Source organism: Arvicanthis niloticus, chromosome 17 (genome assembly GCF_011762505.2).
Source record: "Arvicanthis niloticus isolate mArvNil1 chromosome 17, mArvNil1.pat.X, whole genome shotgun sequence".
Classification (NCBI taxonomy): domain Eukaryota; kingdom Metazoa; phylum Chordata; class Mammalia; order Rodentia; family Muridae; genus Arvicanthis; species Arvicanthis niloticus.
The window spans coordinates 58,676,151-58,695,076 of NC_047674.1; the positions used below are offsets into that span (position 1 = coordinate 58,676,151).

At 42.5% G+C, this 18,926-nt stretch overlaps 1 protein-coding gene and 1 long non-coding RNA gene across 4 annotated transcripts in view; one reads left to right on the top strand and one right to left on the bottom strand.

Moving 5' to 3' along the window:
* Plcl2 (phospholipase C like 2) overlaps positions 1 to 18,926 on the top strand; it is a 173,165-nt gene that overhangs the window by 139,966 nt on the left and 14,273 nt on the right. For both annotated transcript variants that reach the window (XM_034521861.2, XM_076915390.1), the window contains exon 5: positions 15,973 to 16,082. In XM_034521861.2, coding sequence (XP_034377752.1) covers positions 15,973 to 16,082 — 110 coding nt within the window. The remainder of the gene's footprint in view (positions 1 to 15,972; positions 16,083 to 18,926) is intronic.
* On the bottom strand, positions 1,365 to 18,105 carry LOC143434882 (uncharacterized). Of its 2 annotated transcripts, XR_013104735.1 has the most exons (5): positions 17,711 to 18,105; positions 15,762 to 15,883; positions 3,966 to 5,502; positions 2,415 to 2,535; positions 1,365 to 2,321 (listed from the first exon to the last, which is right to left on the bottom strand). It is a non-coding gene; the product is annotated as an uncharacterized LOC143434882 (long non-coding RNA). The 2 variants fall into 2 exon arrangements; XR_013104736.1 differs by lacking the exons at positions 1,365 to 2,321; positions 2,415 to 2,535; positions 3,966 to 5,502 and adding an exon at positions 7,362 to 10,588.

An 18,926-nucleotide genomic window follows, 5' to 3' on the forward strand; every position in this document is an offset into this window, starting at 1 on the left:
TAGCAAAATGATGTTTTTATTTCTAGTCTTTTCCAAGCTATTTCTCCCTACAGTGTTCATCCAAATGCCATTTTGGCATGTCATTATCCTACAGGGAATCATGCATTAGATCACCAGGGTGTCTGGATGCAAATCTGATCTCCACACTATACAAGGCCATCACCAAAGTCTCCTACCATTTTGCCAATATTATAGAAGATTCATCCTATTCCATCTGCTCCTACACTTAATAAATACGTTTCGAACTTCTATATGCATAAGGCTCTTGGTAGCTCTTGCATACCAAAATGTGGAAAATAAGTGAGCCTAGTTTTATCCTCCTGGAATCTTCAAATCATGCAGAATATCAAAAAATATTCATGGTCAAAATGTTGAGTTGAAGTGATGCAGAGCAATTGGTGTTTTGAGCCTCAAGGCTAAACAGCTGTGTGTAGAGAATTTTAAAAGGCAGAATTGAATGGGCTACTAGCAGTCTTGAGGAGCTTGTGAAAGCTGGAGGAAGGAGCACCAGTGCCTGGTGCCCACAGGCTAGCCTTCCCCTTGCTTTCCCTGCATATCAACCCCACCACAGTTCACAAGCTCTCCCTCTAGTTAAACTCTCCGTGCTCCTCTGCCAGCTCCTAGTACGTTTGAAATTGCCCAGTGTGTCTGCAGACCCTCATGATTCCGGGGCTCATGTTCCTAAAGCATTCGCTTTGGCCCTTCAGTTCACTTGTTCTCTCCAGTTGTTAGAACTTCAATTATGGTGCATCCTATTAATGCATTCCATCTTCTGAACAGGATAACTTCCTACAGCACCAAGATTGTATATTCTTACACTCTGTATCTTACCCAAGACATCTGTTCTAGCATTCTGTGCAGAGTGGTGGCTTGAATGTTAACTAGCAAAATGTGATTTGGCTTTTATTAAGTATTCTGTTAAGCACATGTATAAGTATTTTGGATTTTGTTGGATTTTAAATGGGAACTGTTTATTAATTCAACCATTTGATTATGTCACTTTTGCAAATTCCCTGGTTGATGAAATTTGATGATTTCTTCTATATTGGGTTTTGTTTTTCAGCTTGATTTTGGTAACGAAATGCTTGCTGTACTAAGCAGAGTGTCATACACCAGGGATTGCTCTGGTGATGAGTAGAGAATTACTGCCCTGTTAGGCTCCAGGTGCCCTAGGCATAACGATACTACAAGATGAGCCAAGATTACCTTTTGGTTATTGTTGCTACCTAAGCAGAAATACTTAAAGCCCTGGTCACTCATTTCTCATGCCTACAGTTACTGTAATGATATACAGTCATTAGTCACAATGAAGAATTGCTCATTTGTATTGAGTTCAAAAGACATCTGTACACGACTTTATTTTAGAAGTAATTCTTAGTATGTTTACAGAACTTTGGTCTTGGAAAGGAAGGTAGGTCACCAAAATAAAAAAGAATTGAGAAGTATTTCTAGCTTTTAAACACAAACTTACACTCATATTAGATAACATTTCATTTAAACAATCCAGTGGAAATAGGAATCCTGCCCAGTGGGACACCAGTCACATTTTAACAAGTGCTCATAGGCTTGGCTCCCTGAGCTTTAGTAGATTTCAAGGGAAAGAAACGTTATCTTTGGTGTTAAATAGAGAGGGAGTTGGGCTGGCAAGGTTTTCTCTCTAGTGAAGACCTCCAGCCGTGATGGGCTGGAGATCTAGGCACTCCAGGGAGACAGGGCCTAGCAGAGCAGGAGAACAAGCCATGGGAACAGCACAGATGGGTGGCAAGGCTTCTGCAGGTTAGTTTTCAGAAGAAGCTAGTGGCAAAGAGAATTTGGGGGTGGAAGGTAAGGAAAATTTTAATAAGAAAACTCTGTTCATAGGAATATGTAGCACTCAGTAAAGTGTAGGATGTTAAAACACACACAACACTACAATTAAAAAAAAAAAAGACAGGCAGAGTTAGGAAATGGAAAACGTGATGTGAAGAAGGATAGAGTACTTGGTCTAAGGAAGAGGGCTGTGTTTTCTGAGACAGCAGACCAGCAGAACAGTGTGGTTTTAGAGAAGGGCTAAGACCCAGCAGAGAGTATTGCACGGGGAAGTCCTGGCTCCCAGCAACATCAGGTGACAGGTGGAAACAGGAGCTTGGGGCAGAGCTGGGTGCCACCTGAAGCTACAAACTGGGTCATGTAAGGTGGTGCAGGAGGCAGTGTCTGAACACCATATGAGTAAGACCAAGGTATAATAAATGACAGGGCTGTTCAGGAATGAGTGTGCATACGTTAATACACCCTTTCTCAAGTGAATAAAGTGGTCAGAAATACAGGAACTGAGCAGGAACCTGAAGAGGAAGAAGTATCATAAAAAATATTTTTAAAACATTTATAAACACTGATAAAATCTGTCAAATTCTTCTAGAAAAAACAAATCTCACCCTGTCATCTGTATTTCTTTTAATGTGGCCAGAGCCATAGACTTGCTTTGACTGGCGGTGTCTTGTTTTGCTTTTTCTCATCACTGAATTGATCCACTTCATGAAGGTCAGAAAAAATGAACTAGAAGGAAACACATGTTTTTAGCAGGTGGTTTTAAGTGGGAAATTGTCTCTGGAGGAGACAAAATCAATTATGTACTTTCTGATAAGAATCAACACCTTTGTTTAATTTCCACTCCCTCTTGAAACCTCATTAAAATGACCATGGGGGATTTTTTTTTTTTTCAAAATTTATAAAGACAAAGAGAACAGGAACAGCAACATTTGAGAAACTGGAAACAGCTGAACAAGTGGCAGTGGTCAAATAAGTGATAATTGCTTATCTGCAGCCTCAGGAGAACTGCTGGAAACTGCATGGCTGCCAAGGCTGGGGAGTGGGGCTGAGGGGATGGTAGAAGCAATCTCATTCACACTGCAGACCACCTGCTTGGATGAGGAGTGCCCTGCTGTCAGGAAGCCAGTAAGGTGGGGAGAAGAGAGAACTATCTGAAAGCCAGATCAGGAAGCAGTCAGAACTGTGTCCTGACAGTGGCAAAGTTAAGAACAGCCATCTCATCCTTCAGACAGAGAATTCAGAGGCAAAGCTCCTAACCTTTCCAGCAGCATAACAATCTAGTCATGTGACTTAGAAATAGGAACAGAAGTACTAAAAAGGGAAAACAAAAATCAGCTAAAGGAGCTGTACATGGTGGCTGCAGGGGAGAGAAACTGGTAAGGATTTGCCTTCAAACTGTTCTGATCACAGTAACATAAAATCTAAAGGGGAAAAAAAAAAAAAGAAATCAGAAGGTAGAACTGAGGCATTCCTGGAGTTGTGGCCAGCACCCGTGAGTCGTAGGAACACATGGTGTACAGAGGCTTGGCTGAGATGAGGTCTGAGGCTAGACAAGGCCTGGCCCCTTGTCTCCAGGATTCTCGCAGAATGAGTGTCTCAGGAGTCCTGGCTCTTTTAAGATGACTGGGAACACTCAGAAATAAACCCAGCCAACCCAGCCAACCCAGCCTCCCCGTGTAGAAGCTCCAAGAGGCTCGGCTCTGGCCGCAGCATTTCTAAGTGCAGGAGGGTAAGTCCTACAGAGAGCCAAGTTTTGATTCCCCTTTCTCTTACCCGTCCAGTGCAACTTTTTCCATGAGTCCTATAAAATAGCTATCTTAAATATGTGTTTCAAAATGTTATTTTAAAGTTCTGTGCTTGAGGTACATCTGTAGTAAGACTATGATTTAATAGAGTAGTTTCCCCAGAAGCTTCAAGCTTGGAGACCCCCTTACCTGTACATTGATGTCCCATGTGCTGTATGTTTGTGTCCTTTCCCCTTCTGTGAATGTGAATAATTGTATTTTATCTCCTTTTGTTCAACTCTCATTTCCTGCTCATTCACACTAGTTTTCTAACCTTACATTTGTGTACTGCTCAGTTCTTCTGCTTGCTGCTTCTAGTCAGCTGAGCAGTTGGCATCTACCCTGTGACCAAACTAGGTAGATTTGTCTCACCTAAAGCAGATGAAGGCCCAGCAGTCCACTGTGTGGGGAGGATAAGCAGAGTGTCAGGCAAGTCGGAAGCCTCTGTCTTCATTTGTGAGCAAGCTCCTCAGAGCCTGTCATATTCCTGGGAGCTGCAGTCACCAGATGAGGAACTCTTCACCATCATCACATGGCTCTCTTACATCTTTGTTTAGCCCAGAACAGAAAACTGCAAGTCACCAAGAAGGCTCCTGCTGACAGCAGTTTACTGGTGTTCTCTCTAGATAGATTTGCAGAAGGAAACCCAGGAGGCTTATGACTTGCTTTCTGGTGTCTGGGTATCTCTCAGCTCTGTCTTACAGATGTAAAGCCTGCTCTCTGTTTAGTGTCCTGGGTCTGTGAGTTTAGTCTCTTTAGCCCTTCTCTGCCTCACTTATTTCTTGGTAGCATACCGTTCCCTGGCAGCAGCTTAGGTATGATGAGTGGTATTTTAGGATGATGTGAGTTTAGCAGCTTAAAAAGACTAGCAGACTGGAGAATCGTTTCCTATAATGCTCCAGGATGTGTAAATTACAGAATATTTGCATGAATTTTGAGAGAAAGGGAATGGTTTGTTAACTCTTTACCTAACTTTGAAGGTGAGGCACACCCGTTTGAAGACAAGGCCTTAGGATGCTATGTCAGACACCACCTAGACCTCTCTGGGAAACCTAGTATGTATCTTCACCCCTGAAATTAGGTAAACAACCATCAATGGTCTCAAGGTATCCTTTCTCTTACACATTCAACAGACCCTTTCCAAGACATGTACCAAATGACTAGCAATCATCAGTGAAAGCTTCGGAGGGACAAGAGTAGCAAGGCCAGCAGCATCCTTGCTCTGTTCCCACTGCCTGCCTCTCTCTCTCACTTCCTTCATAAGGAAGTGTAAAGGAAAGTATTCCAAAGGTGACAGCTCATTCACAGCACAGTTCGCAGGCAGCTGGTCTAGAAGCGTGTCTCCTGGCACATCCACTTTACTCATCCCTGACATCACCCTTTACATTGGTGGTGTTTCAGAAGATGCTCAGAACCTCCTGAAGGTCGGGTCCCTGCTAAAACACTACCAATTCTGCTCAGCCGTCGAGCTGTTGTAGCACACTACAGGTTGAAAAGGTCTCTTTCTGGGAAAAGTAGAGCAGACCTTCTGGTGTATTCTTGGCCCTATGTCTGTGCCCAGTGCACTCCACAGGGACAGAGTGACAGCTCAGAAGTAGACATGGACTGGCTGGGTGACTGGGTTATTCTTTCAAGTCACTGACTCCTTTTTTTTGTATATACCTTTCACTGGTGATATTTTTTCCTGTTCTACAAATAAAAGGGGAGGGAAGTTGCAGGGGGCTTTCCTTTTCTGGTGTACATGCTCTGTGGTCAGATTCCAAAGTTGTACTTTTGGCTATGTCTTCCTCTGCTTTTCCTTGGTAATCATAGTCTCTGAGCACATTCTTTTAGTCTAAACAGCAACTTGATTGTTTCCACAGGGATTGAAGCTGGGGTCAGCTACAGTCCTCCTTGACTTTCATCTCTGCTGTTTGGATAAAAAAAAAACTATGGTTGCTATGTCTGTTATAACCATCTGCTACAAGTAAGAAACATAATTAAGAACACAGACAAATCACTTTTCTCACACAAATACTAGACTGTTTTTAAAATTCACACATAGGTATCATTAGATCTAAGACAAATTAGTGTAGATGATGTCTGTATGTTCTCCAGCTCTCCAATGCCAATCTTTAAAATGAAATCCTTATAATAGAACATAATAAATACAATAATACACCAGTCAGAATGGCTAAGATCAAAAACTCAGGTGATAATAGATGCTGGCAAGGATGTGGAGAAAGAGGAACACTCCTCCATTGTTGGTGGGATTACAAGCTGGTACAACCACTCTGGAAATCAGTCTGGTGGTTCCTCAGAAAATTGGACATAGCATTACCTGAGGACCCAGCTATGCCATTCCTGGGCATATACCCAGAAGATGCTCCAATGTATAACAAGGATACATGCTCCACTATGTTCATAGCAGCCTTATTTATAATAGCCAGAAGCTGGAAAGAACCCAGATGTCCTTCAACAGAGGAATGGATACAGAAAATGTGGTACATTTACACAATGGAATATTACTCAGCTATTAAAAAATAATGAATTCGAGAAATTCTTAGGTAAATGGATGGAACTAGAAATTATCATCTTGAGTGAGTTAACCCAATCACAAAAGAACACACATGGTATTTACTCACTGATAAGCGGAGATTAGCCCAAAAGCTTGGAATAGCAAGACTCAACACATAGACCACATGAAGCTCATGAAGAAGGAAGAGCAAGTGTGGATGCCTCGGTCCTACTTAGAAGGAGTAACAAAGATACTCAAGGAAGCAAATATGGAGACAAAGTGTGGGACAGAACCTGAAGGAGGAGCCACCTGGAGACCATTCCACCTGGGTCTCCATCCCATGTACAGTCATCAAAGGTAGACACTGATGTGGATGGCAGGAAGTGCATGCTGACAAGAGCCTGATATAGCTGTCTCCTTAGAGGGCTGCCAAAGGCTGACACATTCAGAGGCCGATCCTTACAGCTAACCACTGATCTGATCAAGGGTTCCCAATGGAGGAGTTAGAGAGAAGACTGAAGGAGCAGAAAGGGTTTGTGGCCCCATAAGGGGAGCAATAATACTAACCAAACAGAGCTCCCCAAGGTCTAAACCACCAGCCTGGGAGCACATAGGGAGGGACCCATGACTCCATCTGTATATGAAGGGGAGGATGGCCTTGTCGGGCATAGGTGGAAGAGGAGATTCTTGGTCCCATGAAGGATGAACACCGAGTTGGGGGGAATTCAAGGGTGGGGAGGTGGGAGTGGGGAGGTAGTTGGGGGCACATCCTCATAGAAGCTTGAGGGGGGGATGGGATAGGAAGTTCCTGGGTGGTGGGGGGAAGTGGGGTTAGGGGATAAAATCTGAAATGTAAATATAATGTCCAATAAAAATAAATTTTAAAAAACAGAAAAAAAAGAAATGAACTATAAAAAAATACAATAATATAAAGTATTTTATATTTTAAAAAATATATAATATAAGATGTATATTATATAATTATAATATATTATTTATATTTATATTTATTATTTATATAATTATTTATATTATATAAGATGTATATTATATAATATAAAGTATATATTATATAATATAAAACATCTATTATATATTATAAAATATATATTATATATTATAAAATATAAAATTATATAAAATATATAAGGAATCATAACTACTGAAGGAATAGGACCCTTTCAGGGTTCATCATAAAGGTGTGCTATCAATATATGTGAGCATGTTATTCTGAAATATTATTCTGAAATAATATTCTGAAATATTTGGTTAGGACACAGAAGAAATTGGATTTGAAAACTCAGGTTGGTCCAGTGAGGGAACGTTGAGTCAAGGCTAAAGCATGTGGGTTGGTTTTAGGACAACACCCCAATGTCGAATCGAGGAATCACACTAATCACACTTCCTAGCACTCTGTCATCAGAGCTCAGTAGTTTACCCACTCTGCTCCACACTTGCAGTTAGAAAGCCCTGTTTCAGTTTCTGTCAGTGTCTTGAACACTGGAGGGAATGTATAGGCAGTAGGGACCACTAAATAGTAGAGACCCATCCCTTTCTGGATGTTCTGTTCCCACCAATGGAATGTGTCTGCCTGAGGTGCCAGCCTGAGCAGGCCTTGGGTGTGAAACTCTACTTCCTGTGTGCTGTACACGCTGCTCACAGTAGAAGTGTCAATGGAAAGAGCTCTTTGGTGTCACAGTAGCTTAGCTGGGGGTGGAGGTCAGCCCTGTGTAGAACAGGCTGTCATCCAAATGGAGGAGCTGCTCGAATGGGAATCCTCTTAGGAAGAAAGGGCTGGGAAAGCACAGGTGCTCACAGGACGCAGGCAAATCAGTGATTCAGATGGTCACAGTTTTGATGGTTTGTTTTGTCTACATGACACAGTCCAAAATCCTTTGGGGAATGAGCCTCAGGGAGAGAGACTGTCCACATCAGGGTGGCCTCTGAATATGTCTCTTAGGAATTGTCTGTATTCCACGTTAATTTATGTGAGGTCACCCATTGTGGATGGCACCACTGCCTGGGTCTGAGTCCTGAATTGTGTTAGAGTAAAGAAAGCAAGCCAGATGAGATGAGTACTGGGCACACGTGTGTTTATTTCTCTGCTTGCCACTGGAGATGTGATGGTAGGCCACTTCGGGCTTCTGCCACCGGGACTTCCTCATGGTGATGGCCTGCTACCTGGAACTGTGAGCCACATAAATCCTTTATCCCCTGTACCATGTCAGCATATTTTATCACAGCAGCAGAAGGAAGCCAGGGTGACTCTTGAGAGCTTAGCAGCACCCTCCCACCGACCAGGCCCTTCTCTGCTCTCTCTTCTCTTCAGCCATTACCTTCTCACATACCTTATAATTGCTCGTATTCATAGATGGGGTCTGTTTTCTTTCACCTAAAGTCCTCAGGCTTGGGTGTCTGTTTATTCATGGCACACTCCAGACACCGAGAACAGTGTCTGGAAGAGCTTGCCCCGAACAGTGAGACTCTCTGCCCTCACATGCAGATGGGGCTGGGATACAGGCACAGGGCTTTCTACTGAGCTCTTAGGTTAGCCAACGTGGTTATTAGACACATTGAACAGTTTCTGGGTGGCCCAAACTAACAATCTGAAGGTTAGGCTGATGCTGGTTACTAGTAAATTACTTATGGGTAGTAGGATAGAAAGAGAGAATGGGAATGAGTTGAGATTTGTTCCAGCCTTGACAGACGGAGCTGCTACTCAACATTGTAGCAAACCTGGGCAGTATGAGTTTTACAGGAAAGATCAGGGTTTGTTTGGGGTGAAGTTCAATGTGACTTGCCTGACTGACTTCCCAGTGTAGAGTTGAAAGATAGGCCTAGGCTATAATAAGTTTGGGAACCACAAATATAAAGGTGACTGTGGGATGACACTATGGACTGACCCTCCAGCACTTCTGTGTCAGGAGATGCAGAATAAGTGCAGCAGCCTGTGTGGCCAGGTGAGCATGCTGGCCTACGGAAGAGGTGAGGTATGCCATAGGGATGCTGGCTGCCCTCCCTCTGATCAGAGCTAATCAAGAGACCTCAGCACCCTTTACATATAGCTTGTGAGAGCTTGGAAGGACTCCAGGGAAAATGGTAACTATCTCAGAGCTGGCATGCGTAAGTTGGGTTCAAACTTAGGAAAGCCATACAGAAAATTTCAGATTTGTAAATTACGTGTATTTTGAGTCAGCAGTTCTATTTTTTAGGATCTTTGTGCAAATATGATTGCATACTTGGCAAAGTTTTCTGTGTAATGTTGAGAACAATCTGAATATTCAACAAGAAGGCTCTGCTGAGGTACATTATACATATGTATAATGAATATTAGGTATCACAATATGTATGTGTGTGCATATATATGTATGTGTTCACATACTATAAGTAAAAATATGCACATACTAATTTTATAAAAAATTTATATTTGCAGTATTTGTTTTAAAAGACAGGGCTAGAAGCACAGAGCCCATGCTGTGGTACCTCCTCTTGGGAAGGTTCCTGAGAGGTAACAGCTCAGCTGCAGAGAGGAATACAAACTGATAAGTGGAGAGAGGAAAGGCACTTTCTGTGCATTGGTTTGTAGGCTGACACCTTTAAACTTGATGTGTCATACTGTCTATCTAGAAGTAAATAAAATGGAGGAGAACTGTAGACAGGGCGTGGTGGCATGCACTCTATGTGATGTGGTTATTTACATCAATAAGTATGTTTTTTAGGGCTTTAGTGTTTTGCTAATGCTAGTATTCTACCCTCTCACCAGTGAAGGGGAAAGAGCAAGCAAGCCTTATCTCAATAACTGTGGTAAGGTGGCCGCTCTGTCCCTCTGTGACAGGACACGAGGAGCATCGTGCCAAACTTAGTTCTTCTGTTACCCAAATGAGTCGCATGTCTGTGCATGACAGTTAAACTCCAAAAAGCATCAAGTTATGCAACTTCACTCACCTAGATTTACCCAGATGGAGAATGCTGGCAGAGGGAGAAAGACTCATATAATTCATTCACAAATTGTACTGCTGTGGATTTGGCATCACACAGATCTTGCCATCCATCTGGTTTCAGGGCTATATTTAAGAGACCTGGTTTATCTGTTCTGTCTCATGTGGAATAGGATTTAACAGTTCAAAATCCATCTTAAAATAATTTGGCTTTTCTTAATGCCAAGATTGTTTTGGGAAGATGGCCAAGAAAAGGAGACTATGGCTCTGGGCTGTTTGGGAAGTAACTAGGCATTTCCACACCTCCACAGGATGAAGACGGAATACCCTGTGCTCACACATACCACCAGACCTCACCCGGGGCTGGGCAGAGTATTAATTAAGGCTAGGTATCTAAATGTACTGTGTGGAAATTAGAGAATCCGATCAGAGGGCTGCAGTGTCATTTCCGGGCAGTGCGTTGTGCCACAGCATGTTAATGTGGTTGATGCGTCGGCCTCTGCTCACGTCCTAAATGTCCCGGTCGTGTAGATTCCATCTTCTAGGTAACAGCCCCCATACTGAATTGGGGGAACCGGAAAGTTAAAGTTAGGCAATCTAGTTAAGTTTTGAGATCATTTATAAGTTATGCTCTTAGATTTCATTTTCCATCTTCTGAAACATACAGATACTCTTGTGTTGATTTTGTTTGATGAGAGAATTATTTTAGAACAGATAGCAAAGTAAATTTTCAACTAAGAACTAATTACTAGTGTAGCTATAACATTTTCATTCAGGAGTTAATTGAATCACAGATATAGAGCCCACGGACGCAAAGACCTACTATACTTAATTTGGTAACTTCAAAATAACTTTTAAATAGTTTAAAATATAAAATAAAAACTAATCTTTAAGTACATTGTTTTAAGATCAATGTACCTCATGAGTGTTTAAGTTTGGCATGTGTTGTATGATGTATTTAATCTCCTATATTTAGAATTTATATAAGAAACCAGAATTAACTGTAACCTCTGGCTTTATATGGGTGGCAGTATGTTGAAGAATTCTGGTCTCTTTATCACTGTCTGCCTGCCTGCCTACCTGCCTATTTGTGTGTGTGTGTGTGTTTGTGTGTGTGTGTGTGTGTGTGTGTGTGTGTATTTGTCTCTGTCTCTTTGTCTCTGTGTGTGTATTTGTCTCTGTCTCTCTGTGTGTATGTGTGTATTTCTCTCTCTCTCTCTCTCTCTCTCTCTCTCTCTCTCTCTCTCTCTCTGTGTGTGTGTGTGTGTGTGTGTGTGTGTGTGTGTGTGTGTGTGTGTGTGTGTGTGTAGAGGACATAGGACCACTTCAGGTATTGTTCTTCAGGTACCATTCACTTGACAGGGACTCTCAGTGCCTAGGTTCACCAAATTGTCCAGCTGAGGGTCCCCTGTGCTCCCAGCCCCTCCGTCTGTGGCATTGGGATTGACAACAAGTGCTATCTCAGCTGACTTTTCTACATGGATTGTGGGAATAAGCTGCAGTCCTTGTGCTTGTAGAACAGTGCTGTGCTGGCTGCAGCATCTGCTCTGGCCTCTGCTACCCCTAATTGGTGTTCCATGGTGCTCTTTTCCCTGTAAAGAAAATATGACAAATTGCGTTTTCAGTCTTTTATGTCATTTAGTTGAAACCAAACTAGTGTTTGGGACACAGAAAAACATAATTATTTTGTTAAGAATTAACTCCAAGATAATGTGACAAGTTATATGTGCCTCTGAAATGTACAGAATTATGACAAATGTGTTCTGGAAGAGCATTTGGAAGTAAAAAGTTACAAGGAGCCATGTCCTGTCCGCTGTTATTGTTGCCCTGGTTTCTAGTCTGAACCACAGGCTGCTTCTCACTGTGCACACAGCAGCCACCACTGTCTGTCCCTCGCCAGTCTCTCTGAGGGTGCCACGGCCCCTTAGGCTCTCACACATGCTTTAGAGCTTCTCAGTACTGATTTTGCAGATGACTAGCACAGAGTAATTTTCTCAGGTTAAACAAAATTGCAGTTTTTAAACTATGGATGTTTTCTTATCTATAATCTTGTAAAGAATACTTGAGCTTTGAAGCTGGAAGGCCCTCTGTTTCAGTTCCTAATGCTGCAGATGAGGAGTCGCACCTTACGCAGGCCTCTTAGTGTGCCTCTTTCCTCACTGGTGACAGCTCAAAGGTGTCACCAGAGTGTCATCGGTATTTCTGGGCTTCTTCCTATTCTGGCAGAGCTACTTTGACCAGTCCTTACCTTCCTATCCTTTTAAATCTGTAGATACTGTACTAAAGAAGCCTTATTGAAAGCATGTGTGGGTACTACCTCAGTGTGAGAGCTGAGGGACTGCCATTCAAACACCTGTAATCCAGAGCCACAGGGAAAGACACAGTTGTAACTACTGAGCATGAGTGCAGAGGGTGCTTGCATGCCAGAGAGTAAGAGTTACCTCTCACCAGCTGACCGGAAGGAGAGTGAGGCAAACTGAGAGACCCTGGCCCAGCCTGCCAGAGGTCATCACTGAGCTGGGCTGTTTGCTCCCTGCTTGTGTCCCAGGCTCTGGATGACCTTGGTCTGCTGATGAGAAACACTCAGCAGAAGGCCTTATCTCCTCAGAGGTTCATGTGGGAGGGATTGGCTGTTATCTTGTATATGATTACTTAAACAAAATGACAGAGCCATTTTCTTAGGTTTTCAGAAATGTAAATTTGTCTGATTTATCATTTTTAGTTTATTAGATTAAAATAATTTTTAAAAAACCTGCTTTTGCAGTTTATCTTGAAAAGTTTTATATAGTGCCACATGGCTGTCTTATCTTCCATATGTCATGTTTTTAGTACAAAAACCCTACCTTGGTATTACACATACACATATTTTGGCTCTGATTTCAAACAAAGCCATTGTTATATATTTTTGTGTCACTGTTTTGATATTGTTACCATCTTGACTATATGATACCTAAAAACTTTGCCATTATATTCCCTAACAAAATTATGAGTAGTTATGCTGATTGCTTAAACACAAGTTTTCATTCTCAGTTTGCTGTTTATAACCTAGAGATCTGTGACCATTCATGCACTATAATTGGCATGTTTAAATAATGAGTTTTGTACAATGTAGCATTACATGCAATCAAGTTTCTTACCAGTGGTATGTCATCAATAAGTGTTACTTGCTAACCATATAATGTTCTAACTTCAACAATCAAGAATTGCTCTTATTATCTAAAATGGTGAGATTCCTCTGATTTTAATATTATAGATCATTGTCTACTAATTGACAGAAACAGGAAAGTGCTCTTTAAAAACCCACATGGCAAAAAGCTTCTCTTTTCTTCTTGAAGTAAATGTTCCTCATTAAGTTTTATGTCAGAATCTTTTAAATAAGCGAGAACATAGAGAACACTGTTCAAGACCACTTAAAAATCATGTCCATGTGAAGTAGGCAGTGACTAGAAAAGAGAAAATACCTCACTTCCTGTCTCCCTCCCCTTGAAGGGCAGACAACATTGGTAGTCTTGTCTTTCCTCGAGCTTCAAGAGTTGTCCGCGAGCCTTGCCCTGCACACTCCTCTCTAGTGTGACTTAGCTCCTTACTCTCCTAGCCCAGCAGTTCTCTCAGAAACCCCTAGCCCTGCCCTCTTACTTGAAGCCCTTCACAGTACTTGCTAAAAATGCCTGCGACTGTGCCACACTGTCCCAACATCTTAAATCACAGTCTCCTAGAGGGAGAAAGTCTGCATTTTAGGTGCACTGTGGGGGCTGAGGTTTGTAACTTTTCAGAGAGGCCCCACTCTGAGCTCCATGCTCTGTAGAGTATCTGAGTGGCTGCAGCTCCCTCTCCACGCCTGTCCAGCAACCACACACACACACACACACACACACACACACACACACACGCCCACCTCTTCCTTCCTATGCCCTTCTCTTTCCTACAGTTAAACAATGGCAGGGTTTAAAACATCTGGGGCAGACTGGATGACTTAGTCTTAACATTTGCTTTTCTGATTTTTACCAGGCACTGTAGAGCTCACTCTTTCTTTTAAACAGAATTATGTTTTATAAAAGGAGAAGGAACCCTGTTTTTAAGTTTCTTAATAAGATAGAACTTTTTTTAGTGAGGTATTTCTTTCCGATAAATACTTGGAAATAGGAAGATTACTTAATACCCAACCCAAACAAGTCCTTCATGTCTACTAGAAGGCTCCCTATGACTTGCTAGAGTAATTCCTGCTATTACCAAGGGGTGTGGGTGTGTGTATCCATGTTCATGTGGTAGTACATATATGAGTGTGCATATATATGGAGGTCAGAGGTCAACCCCAAGTTCCTCAGATGCTAGTCACTTGTTTTTTGAGATAATGTCACTTACTGGCCTGGAGCTCATTTAGTAGACAAGTCTGACTGGCCAGCTAGTCCCAGGGATTCTCCTGCCTCCACTCCCCAGTTTGAGGATTACAAGTGTATGACAGTACAGTTGGCATTTGCGCATGAGTTCTTGAGAGCAAACATGGTCTTCACACTTGCACAACAAACCATTTTCCCATGGAGCTGCCAGCCCTGCACTTTCTTTCTTCTGTGTCTTGTTTTCCTTTAGCCTGGTAAAGACACACCAGCAGAGGATGCAGCTCATTGTCTGAGCCACTCACCAGCACCAGAGAGGAATGGGTTCAATTAATCCCACTGGGATGCTCACGGGTGCCTTGTTAGCAAAGTGGATGACATCAGGTAAATAGTGTTTTCCAGGGTAGTTGCATATAGGAACTTACAGCAGTTTGGGCAGCAGGCATAATGCCTGCATAAACCAGACAAGATTCCAGAATGGAGTGAGGAAATTGGGTACAAAATGCCACCACTAGTTGAAAGGCTATTGGCATTTGATAGCTGCAACAAAAAGGGAGTCAGTTTTGTGTGATGATGTGACCCTGATAGGGTAAATACACTGCAGGATGCTTTCCAAGCCTAGGAGTCGATGGCCAATATAAACTAAATGCAGTGCATGCAAGGGGAGGGCGGCTCTGGGAGGAGTTAGGTGCTGAACATGATCAACATACAGATAGGATACACTTATGCACACATAAGTTCTCTCTGTATCTCTCTCTCTCTCTCTCTCTCTCTCTCTCTCTCTCTCTCTCTCTCTCTCTCACACACACACACACACACACACACACACACACACACACACACACACACTATCCTTGGAGAAAATAACTAGCCCTGGGAAGTCTGGGATGAAGAGTGTACTTGGAAATTCGAGTGTCTTTTTCTAGAAAGCAAGGGAGGTGTCAAGAGCCAGTTGATTGCTTAAGAATTGTGCGGGTCTCCTTTTGAAGGGGCCTCGTTGCCCAGGGATGGAATGACTGACTATAGGGGAATAAGCAAAAACAACCAATGAGTTATAATGACTCCAAATAAAAGAAAGACTCTTGCATTGGTGCTGTGAGGACCCATCTACAGAAATTGGTTTTGAAAACCATTTAGGAATAGTCATGTGATTAAGTCAACCGTGTGAAGAGTCACAGTGTGAATACATGTTGGCGGCACTTGTCCCCTTCCCAGCAGACAGGTGTGATGCTTACCTGCAGCAAGTGTTCATCTCTGCACTGTCTACCCCCTGTGCCAGTGCTGGTGCCCAGTAGGGATGACACTTGCCTCTGACACTCAGATCCCTGAGCCAGCCTTAGTTCCTTAGTATAGAGAGCAGGTAGAAGTAACCCCCTGCAGACCTGTGAGGAGCACTCACCTGCTGGCCTCAGAGACACCCCCACGGTGGATAAGTTGAGTCACCTGTGTTTTCTCTCATCACGGTCTTAAATAGACACACTTAGGAAATTCCAGTGCAGCTTGGAATTGTTATAGATACATCTAGAAAACACACATTGCCAGTTCATTACCACCTATAGCATAGGGAAGCAATAACCTTCATAACCTTCATCTGTTTTTATTTCTCTCAGCCATGGAATTTCATGAACACTTGCACAGCATAGGCACCAAGGAGGGACTGAAGGAGCGGAAACTACAGAAGGCGGTGGAGAGCTTTACCTGGAATATTACAATCTTAAAGGTACTGTATTACTTGCTTTTCTGTTGCTATGATAAAGCACATTGACCAACTGAACTTAGAGAATTTTTGTTGCTTAACATTTCAGAGGGGTGAGTCCATTATGGCAAGGATGCAAGGTAGTAAGGAAAAATGGTGGCCAGACCAGGAGAGTGAGAGCTCATGTCTCTAACCACAAATTTGGAACAAAGGAAGCAATATAGAAGTAGAACAAAGCTGTAAAATTTCAAAGCCCACCCTAGTGACATACTTTTTTCCAGTAAGGCCACACATCATATCTGGGTAGAACTATTGGTTGCTCCACACTTTGTGAGCTTGCGTGGCACCTTCTGGGACCATGAAAACTAGTTGTCAGAGAATAGGGTTTTAGGGCAGATCCAGCCTAGGTCCTATGGATCCAGAGTCAGAAGAACATAGGATTTTTAGCAATAAGGAGTTACCTTTTATCTGGGGGAGCGCAACCAAGGGCAATAATCTGTATGGTTGGGGAGTCGTTTGGAAAAAGCCTCACCAACAACTCAAAGGAATGCTTTTCATGCCTTATGTTGTGATTTTGTTGGGTGATCTTTGACTCAGAACATTGTCAGGGGTGAGAAAATTTCATTTAATCTCTACATGTATATGTATATACTGACTTATTTTTAGGTGGTGATTAATAGTATGATTCCTTATGACTTTTCCTGATAGCCTTGTCATTTTACCCTCCTTCTGTATTAATCTCCCGTCCTCCTCCCTGAATAGTGTTCCCCATCCATCTTCCCATTTCCTCCTCAGATCACTCGTGCCCTGATCTTCATTTAGTGTCAGAATATATAAAGATCTCAAAAACAAATAAGGAAACAACAACAAAAAGAAAACAAAACAGACTCAAAAACACATTTAGGGCCATGGATCTGAACAGAGAGTTCTCTAAAGAGTCAAAAACAAAACAAAAGGCTAATGAATATCTTTTTAAAATACTCGTCATTGTTCCTAGCAGTTATGGAAATGAAAATCAAAACAATTCTAAGATTTCATCTTACCCCAGTCAGAAGGTAAGTCAACGAAACACCCAACAACAGATGCTCAGGGAGATGTGAGGAGAAGGCAGCTGCTGTTCCCTGTTGGTGGAACTGCAAACTGGTACACCCACTCTGGAAATGAGAGTATGGGGAACTCTCAAAAAGCTAAAAATCAATCCCTGTGACCCAGCTCTGTCACTCCTTGGCATGTGCCCAAAGGATGTCACCCTCCATTGCCCCAAGGACCGGACATCATCTCCTTCCACAGGTCCTTGCTGTCCCGTGTGTGTGACTGCTTTATTCACAATTGCTAAGAAACGGAGACAACCTACCAATCCTGCAGCTGAGGAGTGGAAAATGAAAGTGACTGCATATACATATGTGTGTACATACACGTGTACATAGACACCGCACTACATATGCATATGCGTGTACATACACGTGTACATAGACACCGCACTACATATGCATATGCGTGTACATACACATGTACATAGACACCGCAGAAAACTATTCAGCTGTAATGAAAAATGAAGTCATGGACGGTCCTGGTAAACGGGTAGAGCATGAAAGGCCATATTGAGAAAGGTAACCCATACCCAGAGAAACAAACATCTCGTATTCTCTCACCTGGGCCTCCAGAACTCTAGATGGGAGTGTACAGCCTGGATTTACTGTAGAAGGAGGGGAAATGAAGTTTTCCCCTTGAAGCACTTGGCTGGTTGCTCTGCTGATAGCATTCAATCTCTTTTCTAGTCCATCACTTACAGTCTTCCACAAATCCTTCATAAAACAACATGGTCTGGTTCTGCACAGCAGCAGCTCACTTCCTGGTACCAACTCATATTAGTTATTTTTCTGCTGCTGTAACAAAACACCATGACCAGATTGACTCATGGAAGTCAGAGGGTTTTTTTGGCTCACAGTTCCAGATGGGTAAGGGTCTACCATGCCTTGGAAGTATGGCATCGGACAGCCAAGGCAGCCAGAGCAGGCAGCTCACGCTCTCAGCTAGGAACACAAAGCAGAGTGCAAACTGGACGGGCATGCGCCTTTAAACTCCCAAAGCTGCTTTCAGCTCTCTTCCCCTTAGGACTGCATTTCTGTCTTGTGGTGTCAGACAGTGAAGCCTTAATAAGGTCACAGGAATTACTGACGCCACCACACCTCCCACAGTGGCTCAGGTGCAGACAGCAGCTTGGCCCTGGCTCAGAGCAAGCTCATAGATCCATGTTGGGCACACTGGCTTCTGCTGCAGACAAAGTACCTTCTCATCTTACCCTTGAAGTACTTGGAAGTTTATAAATACCACCTGCTGTATGTGAAGCTGAAAACAATGATGAGTAATTTAAAGATTTCAGTCTCTCATCTAGTTGTACTCTTAATGTCATCCTACTATAAACTAGAAAAAGTATGTGGGGCATAGTCAAAGGGAAATGAAGGAGCTGCCATTTGTAAGAGACTTCCTTCACATGAGAAGCCTTCTATAGTTATCTGACTTATATATGACTGCTTTGAGATTAATTTTTTATTATGAGTAATATGTGTTCATTATAAAAACATATTAAGAGCAATAAGACAAGGCAGGCATAATTCTAGCATCCAGAGAAACTTAGTTTTGGCTGTTTGATGCCTAGTCTAGAGTTTTTCCTATGGTATATGTAACATGGAATGACTTGAAGATGATATGGTCCATGTACCTTCTGACTATTAACATCCTTCCTGGTGCTTGGGGTGTGCAGAAGCATTTTCAGTCCATCACAACCACACATGAAATTACCCTCTGGTACTCATCTGTATCTGTGCCCAATTAATGCTACTCAAATGATCCCTGCACAGCGCTCGT